The sequence below is a fragment of the Pelmatolapia mariae genome, linkage group LG3_W, assembly GCF_036321145.2.
Source record: "Pelmatolapia mariae isolate MD_Pm_ZW linkage group LG3_W, Pm_UMD_F_2, whole genome shotgun sequence".
Taxonomy (NCBI): Eukaryota; Metazoa; Chordata; class Actinopteri; order Cichliformes; family Cichlidae; genus Pelmatolapia; species Pelmatolapia mariae.
In genome coordinates, this window is record NC_086229.1 from 37,116,874 (window position 1) to 37,136,119 (window position 19,246).

Here is a 19,246-nt window from a genome sequence, read left to right on the forward strand (position 1 = left end):
GTTGTAACTTGTCAAAGGTCCTCCCTTAAGCCCGCATCTGTGAACATGTTAGTGTTTCTGACAAAGATATCTTAAAACTTGAAATGTAGAAAACTTCCTGGAGCAGTAGCACAATTTATCCATGTTTTTGTTTTTAGTCAAGAGTTTGTAACCATGCATATAACAGGATAACCACTGTTAAATTTTATGTAGCTGTACTGCACATTAAAAAAAGAGCTGCTTGTTTAAACTAAAATAAATTGAAGGGTTCTTTTCCACTAATAAAGTTGTGGAGTTGTATTTTGTTTCGCGTCAATTATATAGTCAGTTATATGATTATCGCAAATTTTCAAATCTATATCGTGATAAATATTTTTGGCTATATCGCCCTGCCCTAGTGTGCATTAGTATTTATGGTTGACTAAAAAACGTTTTCGTTTTAAAAAAAATGTTCCCTGCGTAAATATAAACTTGCTCATTAAATGCAATGCTAAACAAAAGCAAGTGATGACTCCTCATTCTGTGAACACGTCATAAGCAAGTCAGTAGCATTTAGGAATGAGAGAGAAGGCTGGCTCATATTCTGATGAGTGAGGGCTCGTTACTCCAGGATAATGTGAAGATATGATCGAGAGACTGGGAGACCGAACCAGTGAAGTTTTTGTGGAAATGATTTCTACTAAAGCAGATATAGTGATTAGTCCTTCCACCACAGTCATCCGCAAAGCAGTGAGATAAAGTCTCAACTCTCATTCTGCACAGTGTAAATGTCAGTGTCCTCTGGGTCCTCACTGATCATTGCATTCTGTCAAACTGTCATGGTTCACCCACTGTGTTAAGTCAGAAATCAAAGTGCACGACATAGGAGAGATCTAAAAAGTATCAAGCAAATAGATCAGACAACATGAAACCTGAAGAAACACGAGGAATATGATTGAATCTACCAGCAGCTGCAGATCCTTGGAGCTGTACTGGTGAGGCTGACTGTAACATATAAAGGTGAACTCTTCAGCTGAGCAGTGCACTGATGCAGAGCAATAAGACCAGAGGAGGAATGAGGGAGTTGATCACCTATGGCTCCATCACAGTCTTTGAACATCTTCAGTCAGTACAGAAAGATGCTGCTAAGCTTTTAACCAGCACATGAAATAGACTGGGCATTACTCCAGTTTAATCTCTTTACACTGGTAACCAGTTCATGTTAGAGTTCGTTTAAAATCTCAGTCCTTACTTTTAGAGCCCTGTGTGGTCAAGTTCCAGCCAATATTTCTTCCCGTCTAGAGTCCTACAGCTCTTCTCACAGTCTGAGATCTTCCCGTCAAAGGCTGTTACTGGTCCCACTAACTCATTTATTGAGACTCACTTACTCAGAGTGGCATTTGACTAGTTTTAGGCTGTATGATGTTAAATGTTTGCTGTTTAATGTTTTTTATCTTCTGTGTTTTTTATTGCCTGTTTCTATTGTAAAGCACTTTGAGGTTTTTGACCTGTGAAAGCTGCTGTATAAATAAAGTTTACTTAAAGAATGATTCTGGATATGACACCCAGAAATGTTTAAGACACTTTGACACTGACTGCTGCTATCAAACATTAAATAAAATGTACTTCATTTAGTGCTACAATTAAATTTGTTTAAGGGGCCATCACACTGTTTATGTTATCAATAAAAAGACTGATCACAGATGTACTTACAGAGCTTTGTTGGAGGCTTTGACCACTGGCAGCAGCCTCAGAAGAGCCTCCTCTGAAGCAGAGTATTTCTTCAGGTCAAACACATCCAGATCTTTTTCTGATGACAGTAAGATGAAGACCAGAGCTGACCACTGAGCAGGAGACAGTTTATCTGTGGAGAGACTTCCTGATCTCAGGGACTGTTGGATCTCCTCCACTAGAGAACGATCATTCAGTTCATTCAGGCAGTGGAACAGATTGATGCTTTTCTCTGCAGACAGATTCTCACTGAGCTTCTTCTTGATGTACTGGACTGTTTCCTGATTGGTCTGTGAGCTACTTCCTGTCTGTGTCAGCAGACCTCGTAGGAGAGTCTGATTGGTCTGCAGTGAAAGACCCAGGAGGAAGCGGAGGAACAAGTCCAGGTGTCCATTTGGACTCTGTAAGGCTTTGTACACAGCACTCTGGTGCAGAGATTGGAGTTTTGGTTTATCAAATAATTTAGACCATGTAGAGGTTGTTTGTTCTTGCATCAGATTGAGTCCAGAGTTGATGAAGGTCAGATGGACATGAAGAGCAGCCAGAAACTCCTGAACACTCAGATGGATGAAGCAGAACACCTTGTCCTGGTACAGTCCTCTCTCCTCTTTAAAGATCTGTGTGAACACTCCTGAGTACACTGAGGCTGCTCTGATATCGATGCCACACTCTGTCAGGTCTGATTCATAGAAGATCAGGTTTCCTTTCTGCAGCTGATCAAAAGCCAGTTTTCCCAGTGACTCGATCATCTTCCTGCTCTCTGGACTCCAGTGTGGATCTGTCTCAGCTCCTCCATCATACTTGACCTTCTTCACTTTGGCCTGAACCACCAGGAAGTGGATGTACATCTCAGTCAGGGTGTTGGGCAGCTGTCCTCCCTCTCTGGTTTCCAGCACATCCTCCAGAACTGTAGCAGTGATCCAGCAGAAGACTGGGATGTGGCACATGATGTGGAGGCTTCGTGATGTCTTGATGTGGGAGATGATCCTGCTGGCCTGCTCCTCATCTCTGAATCTCTTCCTGAAGTACTCCTCCTTCTGTGGGTCAGTGAACCCTCTGACCTCTGTCACCATGCCAACACAGTCAGGAGGGATCTGATTGGCTGCTGCAGGTCGTGTGGTTATCCAGAGGTGAGCAGAGGGAAGCAGTTTCCCCCTGATGAGGTTTATCAGCAGCACATCCACTGAGGTGGACTTTCTAGGGTCAGTTAGGATTGTAGTTTTGTGGAAGTCCAGAGGAAGTCGACACTCATCCAGACCATCAAAGATGAACACAACCTGGAAGTCTTCGAAGCTGCAGATTCCTGCTTCTTTGGTTTCAGTAAAGAAGTGATGAACAAGTTCCACCAAGCTGAACTTTTCCTCTTTCAGCACATTCAGCTCTCTGAAAGTGAATGGAAATATGAACTGGATGTCCTGGTTGGCTTTGTCTTCAGCCCAGTCCAGGCTGTATTTCTGTGTTAAGACTGTTTTCCCAATGCCAGCCACTCCCTTTGTCAGCACTGTTCTGATTGGTTCATCTCTTCCAGGTGAGGCTTTAAAGATGTCTTCTTGTCTGATTGTTGTTTCTGGTCTGTCTGGTTTCCTGGATGCTGTTTCAATCTGTCTGACCTCATGTTCATCATTGACCTCTGCAGTCCCTCCCTCTGTGATGTAGAGCTCTGTGTAGATCTGATTCAGAAGGGTTGGGTTTCCTGCTTTAGCGATCCCCTCAAACACACACTGGAACTTCTTCTTCAGAGCAAATTTAAGGTTACGATGACAAACTGAAGCTGGAAGTTCTGAATAATAATAATAAAAATGCAACTTCAACAATCAGATTTTACAAAATGCTGATGACAATTTCTGATGAAATGACTGACCACACTGGTGTCACAAGTCTCTCATTTATCCAGCAGCTTAAATCTTTATAGAAATCCTCTTACTGCTCTGCAGACGGTCAGCCAGCTTCTCCTGCTTCATTCTCCTCAGGAAGTCCACTGTGATCTTCACAAATGCCTCTCTACTGTGTCTCCTCTGCTCATCATCCTCCCTCTGAAACTCCAAGCACTGGGGCTTATTCGGACTCAGAGCCTTCTGGATCTTCTTCAACTCGTTCTTCACAAAAGTGATGATGTTGTCCTCCAGCAGCTGGAACAGAATACTTTATGAATGACCCACCACTCTGAACTTCAGTCTACACAACATCCACTTCTTTACGATCATCCATGATTTCTTCACCAATTATAAGTTTGACTTTATCTGATTAACTGAGAGATTCTCCACAACTCCATGATCCCAAAACGTTGATTCTGTTCATATGAATGCAGCGATTTCAGTGGGAGAAACATTGCACTGGTGTTCAGAGCTGAACTACCAACAGGTTGAGAATCGAAGCCAGAAACTTGGAGATGTTATACGTGACTGAGTTGATCATACAGACAGCTGGTCTTAAAGGTTCACTCTGTTTACACATACAGATCAGTGTTTAAGGTTTGACTCTCATCATCCACTGGAGCACAAACTGGGCGTCATCAGGAAGCTACAACACAGAGCGAACAATGTAAGACAATTCTAACACTACAGGTTTTTACATCAAGAAGGCCCTGAGTAAATGTGAACGCTAGTTTGAGGGCGGAGTCAAGGAGGCCATTTACATGAAAAGGGAAAGACCATCTCTGAATGGAGGAGGGGCCTAAGGGTACATCTGTCACGATCTTACAATGCTGTGATTACAGCCATTCCCCAGCTCTCTGTGAATGGGACTCAGGACTATTGATCAGTGGTTGTTGATCAATGGTCCTGACAATATGCGTACCAATGATCAAGCTGCTAGTTTCAGTGATTATGTAAATGTACTGTTTATAAGGTTGGAAACCTGCAGTCAGCTGAGACTAAAGAGGTCACTATGATGATGATGAAATGTTTCTCCCACTGAAAACATCCAGATGAACAGAATCAACCTTTTTGGGATTTACTCACCTGGATGATTGAGCATCAAGACACAACTCTGTGACTTTTCTCAGTTGAATAAATCCTCTCCTCCTGGTTTGTTTACATCTACCAGCCCTGTGGCACTGCCCAGGGACAATAATCTATGTGAGAGGTGTAAACTCATACAGGTGTCTGCTCCTGCCTCAGTTATTTTTATCTACTGTGTGTCAACTGGCTGAATAGGAGACAGCCGCTGAGAGTCCTCCCTGCTTCCTTTTTCTACTAATTTCACTATAAAGGGGTGATCGTGGCTCAAGAGTTGGGAAGTTCACCTTGTAATCGGAAGGATGCTGGTTCGAGCCCCGGCTTGGACAGTCTCGGTCGTTGTGTTCTTGGGCAAGACACTTCACCCATTGCAGAGGGCCCGGTGGCGCCAGTGTCCGGCGGCCTTGCCTCTGTCAGTGCGCCCCAGGGTGGCTGTGGCTACAATGTAGCTGCCATCACCAGTGTGTGAATGTGTGGATGACTGGTTGTGTAAAGTGCTTTGGGGTCCTTGGGGACTAGTAAAGCGCTGTACAAATACAGGCCATTTACAGACCACAAACACGCCCCTTTCATGCACCTGCAGAGGGCCACCAGCAGATGGACCTGTCTTAAACAAATCCATTTGGATAATTAGCTGTAGATGATTTTCTCAGTATGATTTGTTAAGGTTCCAAAATATAGGGAAGTAAACACAGGCGGAGGGCAAGTAACCACACTGGTCCAAAAGGTAAAGACGATGATTTTAATGAAAAGACACGCGTGGGAGAATGAGCTGACTCCGTAAGCAGACAGCCCCACAATCTCATCCTCCTAACATCAAACTACAGTTTTATATGCATCAGAGTATATTTTGTGACGCCCCCTCATTGCGTCAGTACATCAGCTTCAAAACCACAAATGTTCTATTTGACAACTTGAGACACAATTAAAAGAACACTGGCTTCCATCTTCTCCCCGGTGGTTTCCCGCCAGCCCGCTCAGCTCTCGCCTCGTGCACCTGCTTCTTCAGCAAACAGTCACGTACACCAACATAAAACTGCACCCTAGCAAAACAATTTAAACTTTCACCTACAAGTGAACCTCTAACTAAGTGTGTGTGTGTGTGTGTGGTTACGTGTGTGTCTATGTGCTAACCACAATCGCACCCCATTTCACCTGCCGACTATCTCCTGACCTCCCCCAGACAGAGAGACAGAAGCCGCTCTCGTGTATGTAATAACCGAACCAAAACTATGTATGTGTACTCTACTGAATAAATGTTTTCATCAAGAGCCTCTACTGAAAGCTTAATCAAAAGATATAAAAGTATAAAAGATAATAGCATCATCGAAACTGCTCCTCAGACTAACTTTCACTCAGACTCTAGTTTCGGTTTCACTTCCTGCAAAGCATGTAACTTCAAAAGCATGTAACTTCCTGTCTTATTTTGGCACAGAGTTACTCTACGTGGGGCCTTTTCTTTCACCATGCAGTCTGCATATAAACATTTAAGATTATAAATTCAACTCAACAGTTTAAAGTAGTTATAACTGCACCTGTAATAAAAACTTAATTGGGTGCCAATATGTTTAAACATCTAAATGCAATATCACTATTAATAAATGCGTCAATGCAGATGCTTGTTATATGATTATGATGCAATAGCAAAATAATGAAAATAGAATTAATAAAATGAAATAATAAAAATGGCAGAAAAATAACACCTCAATTCCTCACAGATTGTAGGATTTTGAGTTATTCTTCAGATTTATTTAAACTCTTGTATTGTGCACAAGTGTTGAGCGACCCATAATTTCTCTGTACTTTTCATAAGAGCAGCCAGACTTTCAGCTAGTTTTTCTTTTTGAAGTGCTCTGCAGGCTTTATGAAGGTGTGTCAAAGTTGTTCTTTGGACATTGGCTGCTGTTTAAATCATTTTCAGTCCTCGTACAGGAAGATTCTTCAAGCTAAATCCAAGTGTGTTAGACCAGAGTTAACCTGATAGATATGTGTGGGTGTGTAACTCTTAGAAGCTGATTGGCTGCTTTTTATGGGGGCTGGGTCTTTGGAAAGTGAGCAAACCACAGTTTTAGTAACACACCCTAAACTGCACACTTTAACAGACAACATGAGATTTTAACAGTAATGTAAAAATCCTGTGATTCATTGTTGTTAAGCACAAACACATCTATGGCCCCATTTCCACTAGTACCTGCTCAGATCGACTCACCACAGGTCGCCACCACTGGACTGGATCCACTGGTTTCCATTACAGTTTAAGACCAATGGTCGTCTTAATACAGCTGAGTGTCAACTCACATCATTAGTAAGTGCTAATGCTGCTAATTTCCATCATATTTGTCATTTACAAAGTTATTGAAGAAACAGTTATTCAGCTTCATTCCCACTGATCTCAACTACAAACTGTTTCACTTTGGTTTCTGTTTAAAGCCTCGATGTTTAAAACGTTTTCCTGTGATCACATTTGCACCGTCTGATCTCAAAGTTTGTTTTCTTTTGGTCATTTAGTCCACAGAGTCCTTGGTGTTGTGAAAGGGACCTATAAATAAATGTATTATTATTAATATTAATAATAAAGTAGTTGTTGTACATGTACAGACCATAAATATGGAGTCCAGCTGTGTTTGATGCTGCTGGGCAGACTGACCACTGGGAACCTCTGAGCTCTGCTGGTCCACTCTGTGGAGGAACCATGGACACACACACACACACACACACACACACACATACACACACACACACACACACACACACACACACACACACACACACACACACACACACACATACACACACACACACACACACACACACACACACACACACGAAGCCACTTTCATTATTAAAATGTGAATTTAGCCTCTAAAAGCTGTGTTCAATCAGTTTTGCTGCTTCCCTGTGTCTGACCTCACGTATCTGTTTCTGAAAGAACTGTTAAAAATTTCCGTAAAGACTTTTAAACCTGTGAAAAAACCTTTTTAAAACAGTTTAAGCTGTTATATGTTGAACTCTTGGCTGACATCATATTAAGTGCTGTGGATTCAGAATATGATGTCACTCAAGTTTACATGTGTGAAGGCAGACGAGTCAGTACTTTTGGTAATACAGTGTAAAGTTGCACTGATTGATTTCCATGAACAGCACTGTGGTTCAGTGTTGTCCTGATGGAGTAACAGCAGCCAGTATGATCCAGGCTTTAGCTGCTGGGTCTCTGTGTGACCTCTCAGACTGTTTAACAGATCAGACACAAAGAGAATCAGAGCAGCTCTTTAAAGACAAACATGAACCCACTCAGGTCACACTTTCCCCACAGATATGAGCATCACTGTCCTCAAACAGCAAATGACCAAGTCGAACATTTGGATCTTTTCTCTTTCATTGTTTTCTTTTTAATGAATCTTTGTAACAATCTGAGGATGTTTCAGGTCAGATTTATCCAGGAAACACAAACATGTAAAAGAGTCATCACAGCTCTCTGACCTCGTTGCTCCAGGTTCACCACTGAAGTCTGGAGGGTGACCTTTGGACACGTCGCTCCTCACAGATGGACAGCTGGACCCTGCAGACTGTGACCTCTGACCTCTGCAGACACAAACATGATTGAAGCAGCTGTGATCACACAGACTGCAGATGATGCAGCTGTTTCCTGTCAGTAACATCCTCTTAGATTAGAGTTCAGCTTTTTACAGGAAAACTGGACAAAACTGACTCATTTTCATTTCCTCTCAGCTCACAAACACAGTCAGAAATTCAACAAAATTCACATGTACAGACTCGATATCTGATTTAAAACATATGTGAGATTTTTATTGTCAGTTTTATTGTCAGTTTATCCAACGCTACTAAGCGGTCTTTACCTTTAAGCTCTCTTATTCCTGTCCTTTCTGAACTTTTTCCGTCTCTGAGGGAGGTCAGCTCTTTCTTTTTGTCTGTTAGTTTCTCAGCTGATGTTTTTTGAGCTAACAGAAATGCTGCATTTGAAATGACCTGGCACTTTAAAAATGTTTTAAAAATGTTTTCCCTTAATTCTCCTCTTCAGCTAGGTAGATGCTGAAGTACCACGACTGCAACTTATGGACACCTGCAGTCATTCACTGTTCCACTTTTAACCTGCGACTTTAGCACACGTCATCTCTTTTTATGCGACATCTCCTGGTGATAAATAAAGGAACAGAAGCCTTTCATGTGTTTCTATTCAGGCTTAGATGTTTGAAACCTTGTAGTGATGTGAAATAAGAACGTCCTAAAATGTGTTAAACCGTGCCCATGATGCCGCCCTGAGCAGCGAACCATGTCGCCCGTATAAAAAACCAAGCAAGGAAACTGAACCATGATTAAGAAAGAATATTAATGAACCCAGAAAACAGATAAACACTGGGTCACAGGACCGTAATAGTTACTTTCTGGCAAAAAGAAAGTTGCTGGTACTCATGCTGCCCCGACGTCATGCAAGCGCAGTATAAAAGAGGAGCTGAGACGTCCTGAGCGCTCATAACTTAGACCTGTGATGTTATGATGTGTGTTCGCTCTCCTGTATGCATGCAGTAATAAATAGCTTGACCACGACTCTTTCTGTGTTGCAGACTTTATTACAGAAAATTCCACGACAACAGATGATACAGACTTGTAGTTTCCACCGATGAGTTTTCTAAATTCTATCACACACATATACGTGAAAAGTGAGCGCGAGACACTGATGGAGCTCATAGAATCTATTGCACTTCTGCACTGTGTTCAACATAATATTAATTAGCCATTAATTAGAAGAGCTGTGTTGTTGATTTGTCTGCTATTCTACTTAAAAGGTCAAACTAATATATAATATCGACTCATTACATGTAAAGTATTTCAAGCCTTTACTTTTTATAATTTTGATGATGGTGCCCAGGGCACCAAACAGCCTAGGACCGCCCCTGCCTGTGTACGCTCCATTTCTTGTGTCTCTACAGGATTTTGTGGAGTTGTGCGTTCTCCCTGTCTTGTTGTACCTGATTAGTTCCAGCTGTAGTTTAACTGAACTTCTCAGAAGAACCACCTCGAGGGATTAATACATTAATAAAGTTCTGTCTCTGTTTCTCCTCTTTAACCTCGTTACAAACACTACAACTAACAAGTGGATTTTCCTGTTTTAGCTCAGCCAGCAAACAAAGCAGAACCACTTCCTGCTGCAGAGACAGAGAGTGAAAGTTTTTAAATAAACTCATTGCTGCAGCAAAGAGCAGCACAACAGTGAGACAGATTTTTAGCTTCATAAACTAATCTATGTCTATTGGCAGCCAACCAACTCAAAGAGTTCATGTTACTAACAGCTCACCTCTCTGCAGCAGACACAGGCTGGCCTTTAAAATTAATGGGACCACCTTTACATGCGTCACTCTTAAAGGACACAGAGCTGGGTGGAGGTCCAGGTGGGTTCCTGTGAATAATGATGGAGCAGTGATGTGAGTGCTGAGCTGTGACATGGAGAAGAGTCATGGACAGTTAGAGATGGTCATCTCACCTCTGAGCTTTGGTCTGGCTCTCATGTTCCCCACACAGAGTGCTTTTAGAGGGAGGGACTCCCTCCTCTCTGTCCTCACACTGATCCATGCTGCTCAATTCAGCTCACACACACTTTCTACCTGCAGAGGAAACACAAATCATTCATGTGCACATCTATGGGCTCAAAATGTGGTCATAAATATTTTGTACTTGTAAATCAGGATTTGTATGTGTAAAAAGAATTTGTGTGTGGACTTTCTTGGAGTGTGGAGTTTCTCGCTGTTCTCCAGAATAACTCGGTGATGTAATGAGGAGGAATGCGTGTTTCTGTTCCTAATTATTCATAACCATCCAAACCATCACGTTACACATGTTTCTGATGTGACTTCATCCCAGACACACGATGACGAACAGCTTTACTTTAACTTTACATTTATAATTTGGTTTCTCTCAGGAGATTCTAGACTACAACACAAATACCCAGAGCACAGAGCCTGAAACACAGAGACTAAAGCGTTTTTTTCTTTTCTTTTTACAACAGCGACAGCAGAGCGAGCAGAGAAAGAAACGACAGAGCAAATATTCACAGCATGAAAAAAACCTTAAGGAAAAAATTAAAATGTTGATAAATCTGTTTATCTGTAAGACAAAACTTGGCTCAGTTTGTGGAAAGCTGCATGAAGCTGGCATTTGTCTCAAAACTACACGTGTGATGGAGCCAGATGTTTTAGATATTTGTGCACACAGGAAGGTTTTTGATTGGTGAAGCTGAACTTAATAAACTGAGTACAAACGATGAGGATCTGCAGCTGTGCAGCGCTGACGTCAGTGTGCGAAGCTGCATGAAGGAGTTTCTCGCTGTTCTCCAGAATAACTCAGTGACATAATGACGCTGCGGAGGATGTTCCTAATTATTCAGAGAGATTCCTTCCACACCTGTCATGTGCACTAATTTTATCTTACAGGCTTTTATGCAGCTGCAGAGTCTGAAGGTGTTCCCCGTGCAGAAGTAATCGATGAAGATCTGACAGAAGAACAACAACAAAATTACAATGTCATAGCTGTGGACAGCAGTTGTGTTGGACAAGTGGAGGTTGAGGTACCACCTGTAAATGTGGACAGTGGTGATCGGACAGACAGCATCACAGAAGCTAAAGGAAGCATTGTGTGTGCAATGAACAGGGCAGAGCAGAAATAAACACAACACTGCTTGATAAGATTGTTAAGGTTTGCTGTGTTTTGGTGAATATGTGCCCCAGTGTGGTTGTCAAACCAGCGCCAAATGAAACCTGCTCTTGTTGAGTATTCATAAAGCTGTTGTGTTGCATGTGTAGTTCATTGTAAATAATTGTACTTTGTGTGAAGTAGTTTCAATAAAACAGAAAAGAATAGTATACATGTTTTTTTTTTTTATTCTTGATCTGTTCACATGTACTTAGCAAGTACATAAAAATGAAATGCAAACTATTTACATGGCAACACACAGCTGGCATCAATCTTGAACCACAAAATGAAACATTACAGGCTATTTAGAGCAGCACATTGTTTGGAGAAGTATTTCCCAACAAGTTCAGGAAGACACACTTTAAGAAAGAAGTCTTGTGCTTGCTTTAAACGTGGTTCCCAGAAATCCACATCAGGGAAGATGCGTATGACAGAAGGGCTCTCTGTGTCCACACAACAAGGTCACAGTGCAGTTTCATTCAGTCGTTGTGAGTGCAGTACCTGAAACACACAAAAACCACTTTTAATAAAAGGTCTGTAATGAAACAAGGCTAATATAGATGGGTTGGCTGTACGTGCAAATCAAAAACTGTAACAAGGAAGTTGTTTAGAAAGTTATCATGTTCAAACCGACTTACCTTTGTCTTAACGACAACGTACAGTTGTCGCAGCGTGGAGGCATAAAGATGGACAAATCTTGCACCCAGCCGTTCGTGAATTGGATGTGGGCCTCCAGGGATTTATAATTCTTAAACTGGTTTGCTGTGTATGCGCTGACTCCACAGACAAGGTATGCGAAGATATCGGGATAGGACAAAGGCGGTAGGTCGTCTGGGTTTCCACTCCACTTCCTTATTTCATACGGGTCCACATTACCGATGCACGCAATTTTTTTAAAGTACCGTCTCTTGGCGTCTGGGTGCAATCCGTCGCGATACAGCCCTTTGTCTGTGGAGTCAGCGCATACACAGCAAACCAGTTTAAGAATTATGCTTATTATTATTAATAAGAACCTTCAGACTCTGCAGCTGCATAATAAAAGCCTGTAAGATAAAATTAGTGCACATGACAGGTGTGTGATTCATCTGGAAGTTATGTGCGGATTAGTGTACAATGAGAGCAATTTAGTATGTTTTTAGAGGCCCATGAGCAGTGTTGGTGCCCAGTCTGGATTTGTTACATCCATTTCATATGCTGCTTTGCCTGCAATAATGCTAAATCATAAGCTACTCAGTCGACATGATGACATGACGTGGTTCTGCAGCATCACACATTAGCATGTTTTATCTCATTATCTATGACCTCAGCACATTGAAAATAACACTAAAAGCATTTTAATAGTGATATGAATTAATTTAGAACTCACAGGAAAGAAGATGCGGAGACCAAACCAACAAAAAGCTGGGGATTGCACAGAACTCGATCCGCTCGTCTCACCGCTGCAATGCAAGCCTGACGTCTTTGTTTAGTAATATCGGATACATGGCATCCCTCACGTTGCCTCCAGGTTGAAAAACGATGAAAAGAGAGCCCATTATCCAGCTTCTTGCCTTTACGATCGTGTGATCAAACGTTGTAACTGATAACACAACACGTACGAACCATAGCTGAAGCTGTATCCTGTGTCTAGCCTACTGTCATGGCGGAAAGGGGGCGTGGCCCACCTCCAGTGACGTCAACTCCAAAGCCCTATACACATCATAAATATTCATGAGTTTACACTCATGAATAGAAGCTCTGAGGTCACACTGTCAACATGTCAGCACACAAGCTCACACATGACTGCTTCATCAACATGGAGCTCTGAGTGTTTATTAAAGGATCATTGTGTGAATGAGGCTGTAACACAGCTGACTGCAGCCTTTAGCTGTGAGCACACAGTGTCTCACATTTACATTCATTTACTGTCAAATAGACTCAGTGACTTTAAACAGCTGCTGTGGTTCCAGGGCTGAGCCCCCAGTGTTTCCCCTGATCAGGTCTAAGATATCTGCCTGCACTGACTGCAGGGCCCAGATACAGGATCATGTTCAGCTATAAATATGTTTTACAGGGACTGTCAGCACTAAAGGAGGCTGAGGACAAACTAAACAGGACACAAACAAACACAGTTTGTTTATGAAGAAAAAATCAGTCAGTGAGTTTAATTCAAGCTGATCAATAATCTACAATCATGTGGATTTGTCTTCAAACACACGCGTGATTTGTCCTGATATAAGAGCTGAACATGCTTTAGTGTGTAGAAGCTGTTGTTATTCCAGAAGCAGAAGATCAGACATGAAAGTGGAGATAACACAGAAGACCTGCAGCAAAGGGTCAGAGGTCAGACTGGGCCACGTGATTCAACAATGAGCCAATGATCATCAAGTAGTGACTAAAGCAGAGCCCTGACGTTCTGACATTTATCACACAGTTTCTGTACACCTGAAGAGAAAAGAAAGGCTCCAAAAGCTCAAATCTACAAAGGATTCATGAAGTTTCATCCAAGAAGAACATGTTTGCCTTCCACAGTGTGCTGTTAGACACCACTGTACCTCTGCCATTTCAAAAAGAGCAGCTTGGGAACATTTTGGCTCCAAACACTTTGTGTTTAACTTCCTAATCTTTGTTTTCTTTGTGAACAACATCTGGAGCTTTTTGACTCATAGAAACATCATTTTGTTCTTTAGATGACAGCAGATTGGGACTGAATAATCAATCACTATCAAACCAATAAAGATGCTGATTTTACAGGAACTTTGTTGGAGAAGCTGGAAAGACATGAAACTGGTGGAGATCCCAAACCAGTTGATAGTGCTGATTATTCCAAATAAAGCTGTTTTCCATTTGAGATGACTTTCTGTCCTGATATATAATAAAGATGTGAGTTGTTTTTGAGCCCCTGTATTAAAAGTAGATCCAGTTTAAAGTCAGCTTGAGTTTGATGTCTTTATGTCAAAGCTGCTCATGATGTTGAGCTGCTGATGGAATAAAAACAGGTAAAAATCTGCCTCAATATAAAAGCATGTAGTCCAGACTTAAATGGAGCCTATTGTTAGCTGAGGTCCACACACAGTGTTTGACAGTGTAAACTGTGTGAAAGGGCTGCTGGTGGAGCTCACTAGGATGAGCAGGTGACCATGTGCCACGAGGTGGAGAGCAGCTGGCCTGGCTTTGATTCTGACCACGCCCCCTTTCTCTCTCCCTCTGCTTTGCTGTCACTTATCTTCACTGCTCTGTCCAATAAAGCTGAAAAAGGCCCCAAATCAAAGAAATCTGCTGCAGCCTCTGAAATGTCTTCTGTTTCCTTCCCGACGGCTTTTTCACCGTCAGCCCATCAGACAGTCCAGCAGCATTTATGATGATGTCATGATGTTGAAGAGACTGCTATGGTGGCCTCCCATGACCCCCAGCCTCATCTACACTGAGATGCAGACATTTGAAAAGCAGACGACTGAATAATAGTCCAACACAACAGTCTGTGTACAGACACACACTGAGCTTTCATAGAGTCAAAGGAGTCAATCAAACACAGCTAGTTGAGTCATTTCTTGTGTGAGTCTAAAGTGAATCTAGTATTTGAAAGTCCACTTCCTGTATTTGTTGTTGAAGACTTCTTCAGCTTCTTCTCAAGGACATCAGCTGCTTGTTTGGCAGCAGAGGCAGTTAAGAAGCTTCCTGAAAAACACTGAACAGTGAGTTCACTGTGGCATATGACAAATTCAGCTTTCTATGTGCAAATGTGTCTGTGTCAACCTTTCAAATGCTGTTGAATCCAAAACATCAGCGGCTCCTTGGCTGCTCACTTCATGCACTTCTGTCTTTGTGACAGTCCAATGACATCACAGCTGTTTCCACCCCCAGTGTCTCAGGACTGGACACCTTTAAACATGTGGAGGATCAAACAGCCGTCCAGCTAAACATACATGAAACTATCAAAGCTGACAATCATTCCAATAACATCTAATGCTACATATATATAGACACAGGACTACAAGGAAATGGCTCTCAGCATCTGGCTGTGGGAACAAATGATCCCTGTTTGTCTTCAAATTGTGTGCATGTTTTAGACGTGTGTCACATGTAGAAACACAAAAATGACACAAAGATGTGTTTGACACAACTGTGCAGCTGTAAGTTGTTTCTAATGATTCATTGAAGCTCTTCTAACATTCTGGAGACAATCAGTCCATGAATCTGTTCAACACCACAACAATTTGACTTCAATGTGAACGTTTGCCATTAAATAACCTTCTTCATCCAGCTGACAGCATCCTTCATCCTATGATATGAACAGTTCCTCCTGTTGATGACAAACCTCTGACATGATCTGCTTGAGGAGCTTTTTCATGTGAAGCTCTCTGAGCTCAGGGCTAAGTTGCTGTGTTTCATCTTTAAGAGCTGCTGCCTCCTCGCCGTTCTTCTTCTCCTAATGACACCATTTCTGCTTCAGATCTTTCACTGGGCCTAAAACAGATGAAGAGTAGATCTACTGCTGTTCACTGTTTGTGTCAATATGGAGAAATATGAAAGACAAACACAGCACATACAGAGAAATGTAGACAGAATGTGCAGCCAGTGCAGTAAATGGTCTAAATATCAGCTCTTTAGAAAATGATCCTGATGAACATGAAACTAACATCCAATGAGAAACACAGCTTCCTTGTTTCATGTCCAATAACAATAAATGAAGAGCTAATAAAGAGCTATTCTATTGTAAAATGCTGAGATGATTATTAGACAGAAGCCAGCGGCTCACCAAAAGCCTGCATTGCAGATCTATATGAAAGTAATCTATGCTCATATATGGCAAAATCCTTTAAGTGTCACTGTGTTTTTCATCTGTGCTCTTGTTGGTTGGACAAGTTTGTAAATGACAAAGAGCTCAGTGGACTTTGCATCCATCAAATCCTGTTAGATGTTTGTTTTTCCTTCACAGCTTTGTGATGAAGGCTAAAGAACAGAGATATGAACTATTGCCAATATGAATCCTGATGCATGACGTGGGCACAGACCCACCAAAGCAACACTCAGCTCACCTCATTCCAGGCGCTTGTCTGCTGGAGACCATGAGCCTTGTTAGTCACACATTAGCACCGTGGTAGGAAACAGCCTCCATCATTTCATTAGATCTGAATTTGGACTGTTTCCCTCTGGATGAGAACCAAGTCTGTCAAATCTATTGATCCAACACAAACTATCAAACACATTGGCTCACAGTCAGATTGGCTTTGTATGGATGGTGTAACAGGGGCTGGGAAAGGATGCTGAAAGCTGAATATAATACAGAACAATAACAGGACATATAATCATGTAGAAACATGATCTTCAACAGGCACACTTCTATTATTCATGATCACAAAGAACTTGTGCAGCCCTGATATCAGCCCTAATATATGAGTGTGTTTGCCCAAAGATTGAAACAGCATCAACATGACAGCTGGAAGAAATCTTCTCTCAGCCTTGTTTGGCAGAAGATCCCTGCAACAAAGATTGTAGCTGAAAGATGACGTGTGTAAAGTTTGTCTTTGGGAGGGTTGAGGCTGTTTTTAGACCTTTGATAGTTTCAATCCAGTTCTGAAAGACAGAAATAAAAACAACATCATTAAGATCAGATCATGGAGCTGTTTCCTGCCTTGTTTCTAGCTTCACATTACAGACTTTACTACAATAAAGATGCTAACATGTATCTGTAGGAACAACATCATTGAATCTAGAACAACTGGAGCCAAACCAGTGGCTCTGCTGGGATCACTGGTGAGCCAACACTTCCTTGTTGATGCAGATTTCAGGGCTTCCTGTTGCTCCTCCGTTATAACTGTTCTCTCTTCTCAACACATGATGACACAAAGGAATCAGCAGTGACGAAGATGACGCTGAAGCACACATTTCACACATATAACAGAGCAGTCCAGTTACACACACCTCTGCTTGACATTAGGCCTCAAACAAAGACACAAAACACTAACTTGACTCTAAATAGAAGAAACTGGCAGCTTTTTCTGTTCTGTGCTTATATTTGACACACATGCTTCTCTTTGTGCAAACACACATCGCACTATAAGGGTAACCTAGCACACAATGATTGGACAGCACAGTGATGATGCTGGGAGATCCTATACAAAGCAACACAGAAACACTGAGAACTTTAAACATTGATTATATTGAGATAAGCAGCCGACCCAGTCTAGATAAAGGCGAGCAGCTGGGACCGCTGCTGCACCAAAAACAGGTTTCAGTGTGTGTGTGTGTGTGATGTCTTTACTTATACTGGTCTATAGACTTTAGTCAACACATGATTGAAAGGTGTTACACATGAAATAAAAACAGTGTTTCATCTTTATTCCTGTGAAGCAGCTGCATTATAACCAATCTGCTCCTTTGTGGCCTTTAAAACAGCTTAAATAACTGTTGTTATATTTGTTTCTGCTCCTCTTGGACAGACGACTCTTGAAAAGACATTTTTGAATTTCAATGTGACTTTAACTGGATAAATATGGGATATATAAACGTCTGCAACAAACTGATTCCAGCTTCTACCTCATGATAGGAATGTTTTTGTGGCTCAAGATGACCTGATATCTTTCATGATGGAGACATTTGACCCATGTTTCACATATTATAGACCAACAAGTTATTCATAGCAGTTTAAATACGGGGAGTCACTTTTGGGCCCAGCAGATAAAACAGAGCCAATATTTGCTTCTTTATTTAAGTGACGTGTGTCACAGATGTGACCTAGTAAAGTGTAGCTGAACATTAGTAACGTTATTAACACTCTCAGCTCGTCCTTGTTCCAGACCTGAAGATCCTCTTCTTTCATTCAGCAGCAGCTTCAGGTCTCTGATGGTCCAGGCTTGTTGTTGGGAAACAGCCCTGCTGGGATGATGGTGTCCTCACAGAAACAGTCAGTGATGCTGTTGATCTCCATCACAGAGCACGTCCCAGTCTGCAGTCTCAGTCCTGCAGGGCCTCGCTGGCTTCCTGACTCCACCCAGTCAACAACAGGAAGTGTTTGCAGGAACAAAGTGAGGCTGTGGTCAAACAGGAGTTTTTATCTCCTGGCTCTGACTCTCACTGCGGCCCCGCTGCTGTGTCAACATGTGTTTGTGCTAAACAATGATGGAAAGTGTTATAAATGACTTGTTGGCCTCTGATCTGTCACAAACAGCTGAAACGTGTCTCTCATGAGTCACATGAAGGTTTCTGACAGAAAGGACAAAAAGTAGCTGCAGTCAGTTTGTGTCATTTTTATATTTATTCATCTGGGAGAAAAATCTGAGGGACATTAAAATGTGTTTTTCAACAGAGACAAGAACATAAATATATAACGTCACAGCTAAATGAACATATTTCAAGTAAACAGCTGGACTGATCAGGTCCAAACACAGAGTGATCAACAAACAGCTGTCATATCTTTATATATAAGCTCTTTATAAATCCTGTTCACTGCAGTCTGTTTCCTAATAATGTCAAACTGTTAGAAACACAGAAACATGGTCTTTGTTGACATAAAGCTGTCTGGGATCCTTTGTTGTTCTTTTGATGCAGAGTTACATTATAAATATAAAGAGTTATTTCAGAGTCTCATCAGTTTTCCTGCATGTCTTTATTGAACACATCAGCAGGGCTGAAGCTCTCATGTTAAACACACACTGATCTATGGACACGTTCATGTGTTTCTAACAGAACCAGGCTGTTATCAGCTGCACTAACATGATGTCACACACACTGAATGTAACAGTGACATCATCACACAATCAGCTGTGATTGTTTCACTGTCATCAAACTAGTCAACAGGAAGTAGAATCAATAGAAACAATCATTTACTGACAGCATGTCTGATGGAAATAAGTGCAGATTATGTATGAAGTATAACTGCACACAGTAACTGTGTTACAATAAGGACTTAACAG

The 19,246-nt window shown here is 41.7% G+C and overlaps 1 protein-coding gene across 1 annotated transcript; it reads right to left on the bottom strand.

Moving 5' to 3' along the window:
• Positions 1-1,667: 1,667 nt before the first annotated feature.
• LOC135932649 (protein NLRC3-like) lies at positions 1,668-12,894 on the bottom strand. The gene is made up of 6 exons (XM_065470159.1): positions 12,718-12,894; positions 10,147-10,267; positions 9,961-10,062; positions 8,127-8,228; positions 3,614-3,831; positions 1,668-3,469 (listed from the first exon to the last, which is right to left on the bottom strand). The coding sequence occupies exons 2-6, from the start codon at positions 10,233-10,235 to the stop codon at positions 1,668-1,670; spliced, it is 2,313 nt and encodes a 770-aa protein (XP_065326231.1). The 5' UTR covers positions 10,236-10,267; positions 12,718-12,894.
• Positions 12,895-19,246: the final 6,352 nt, after the last annotated feature.

Bases quoted from the DNA above. Each gene is read 5' to 3' on its own strand.
- LOC135932649 (XM_065470159.1), bottom strand. From the start codon at position 10,235: ATGGATCAGTGTGAGGACAGAGAGGAGGGAGTCCCTCCCTCTAAAAGC. The intron at 10,063-10,146 runs GTGAGATGACCA...CATTATTCACAG, and splicing joins AGCCAGACCAAAGCTCAGAG to GAACCCACCTGGACCTCCAC. The intron at 3,832-8,126 runs GTCAGAGAGCTG...TCATTCATAAAG, and splicing joins GGTGAACCTGGAGCAACGAG to TATTCTGTTCCAGCTGCTGG.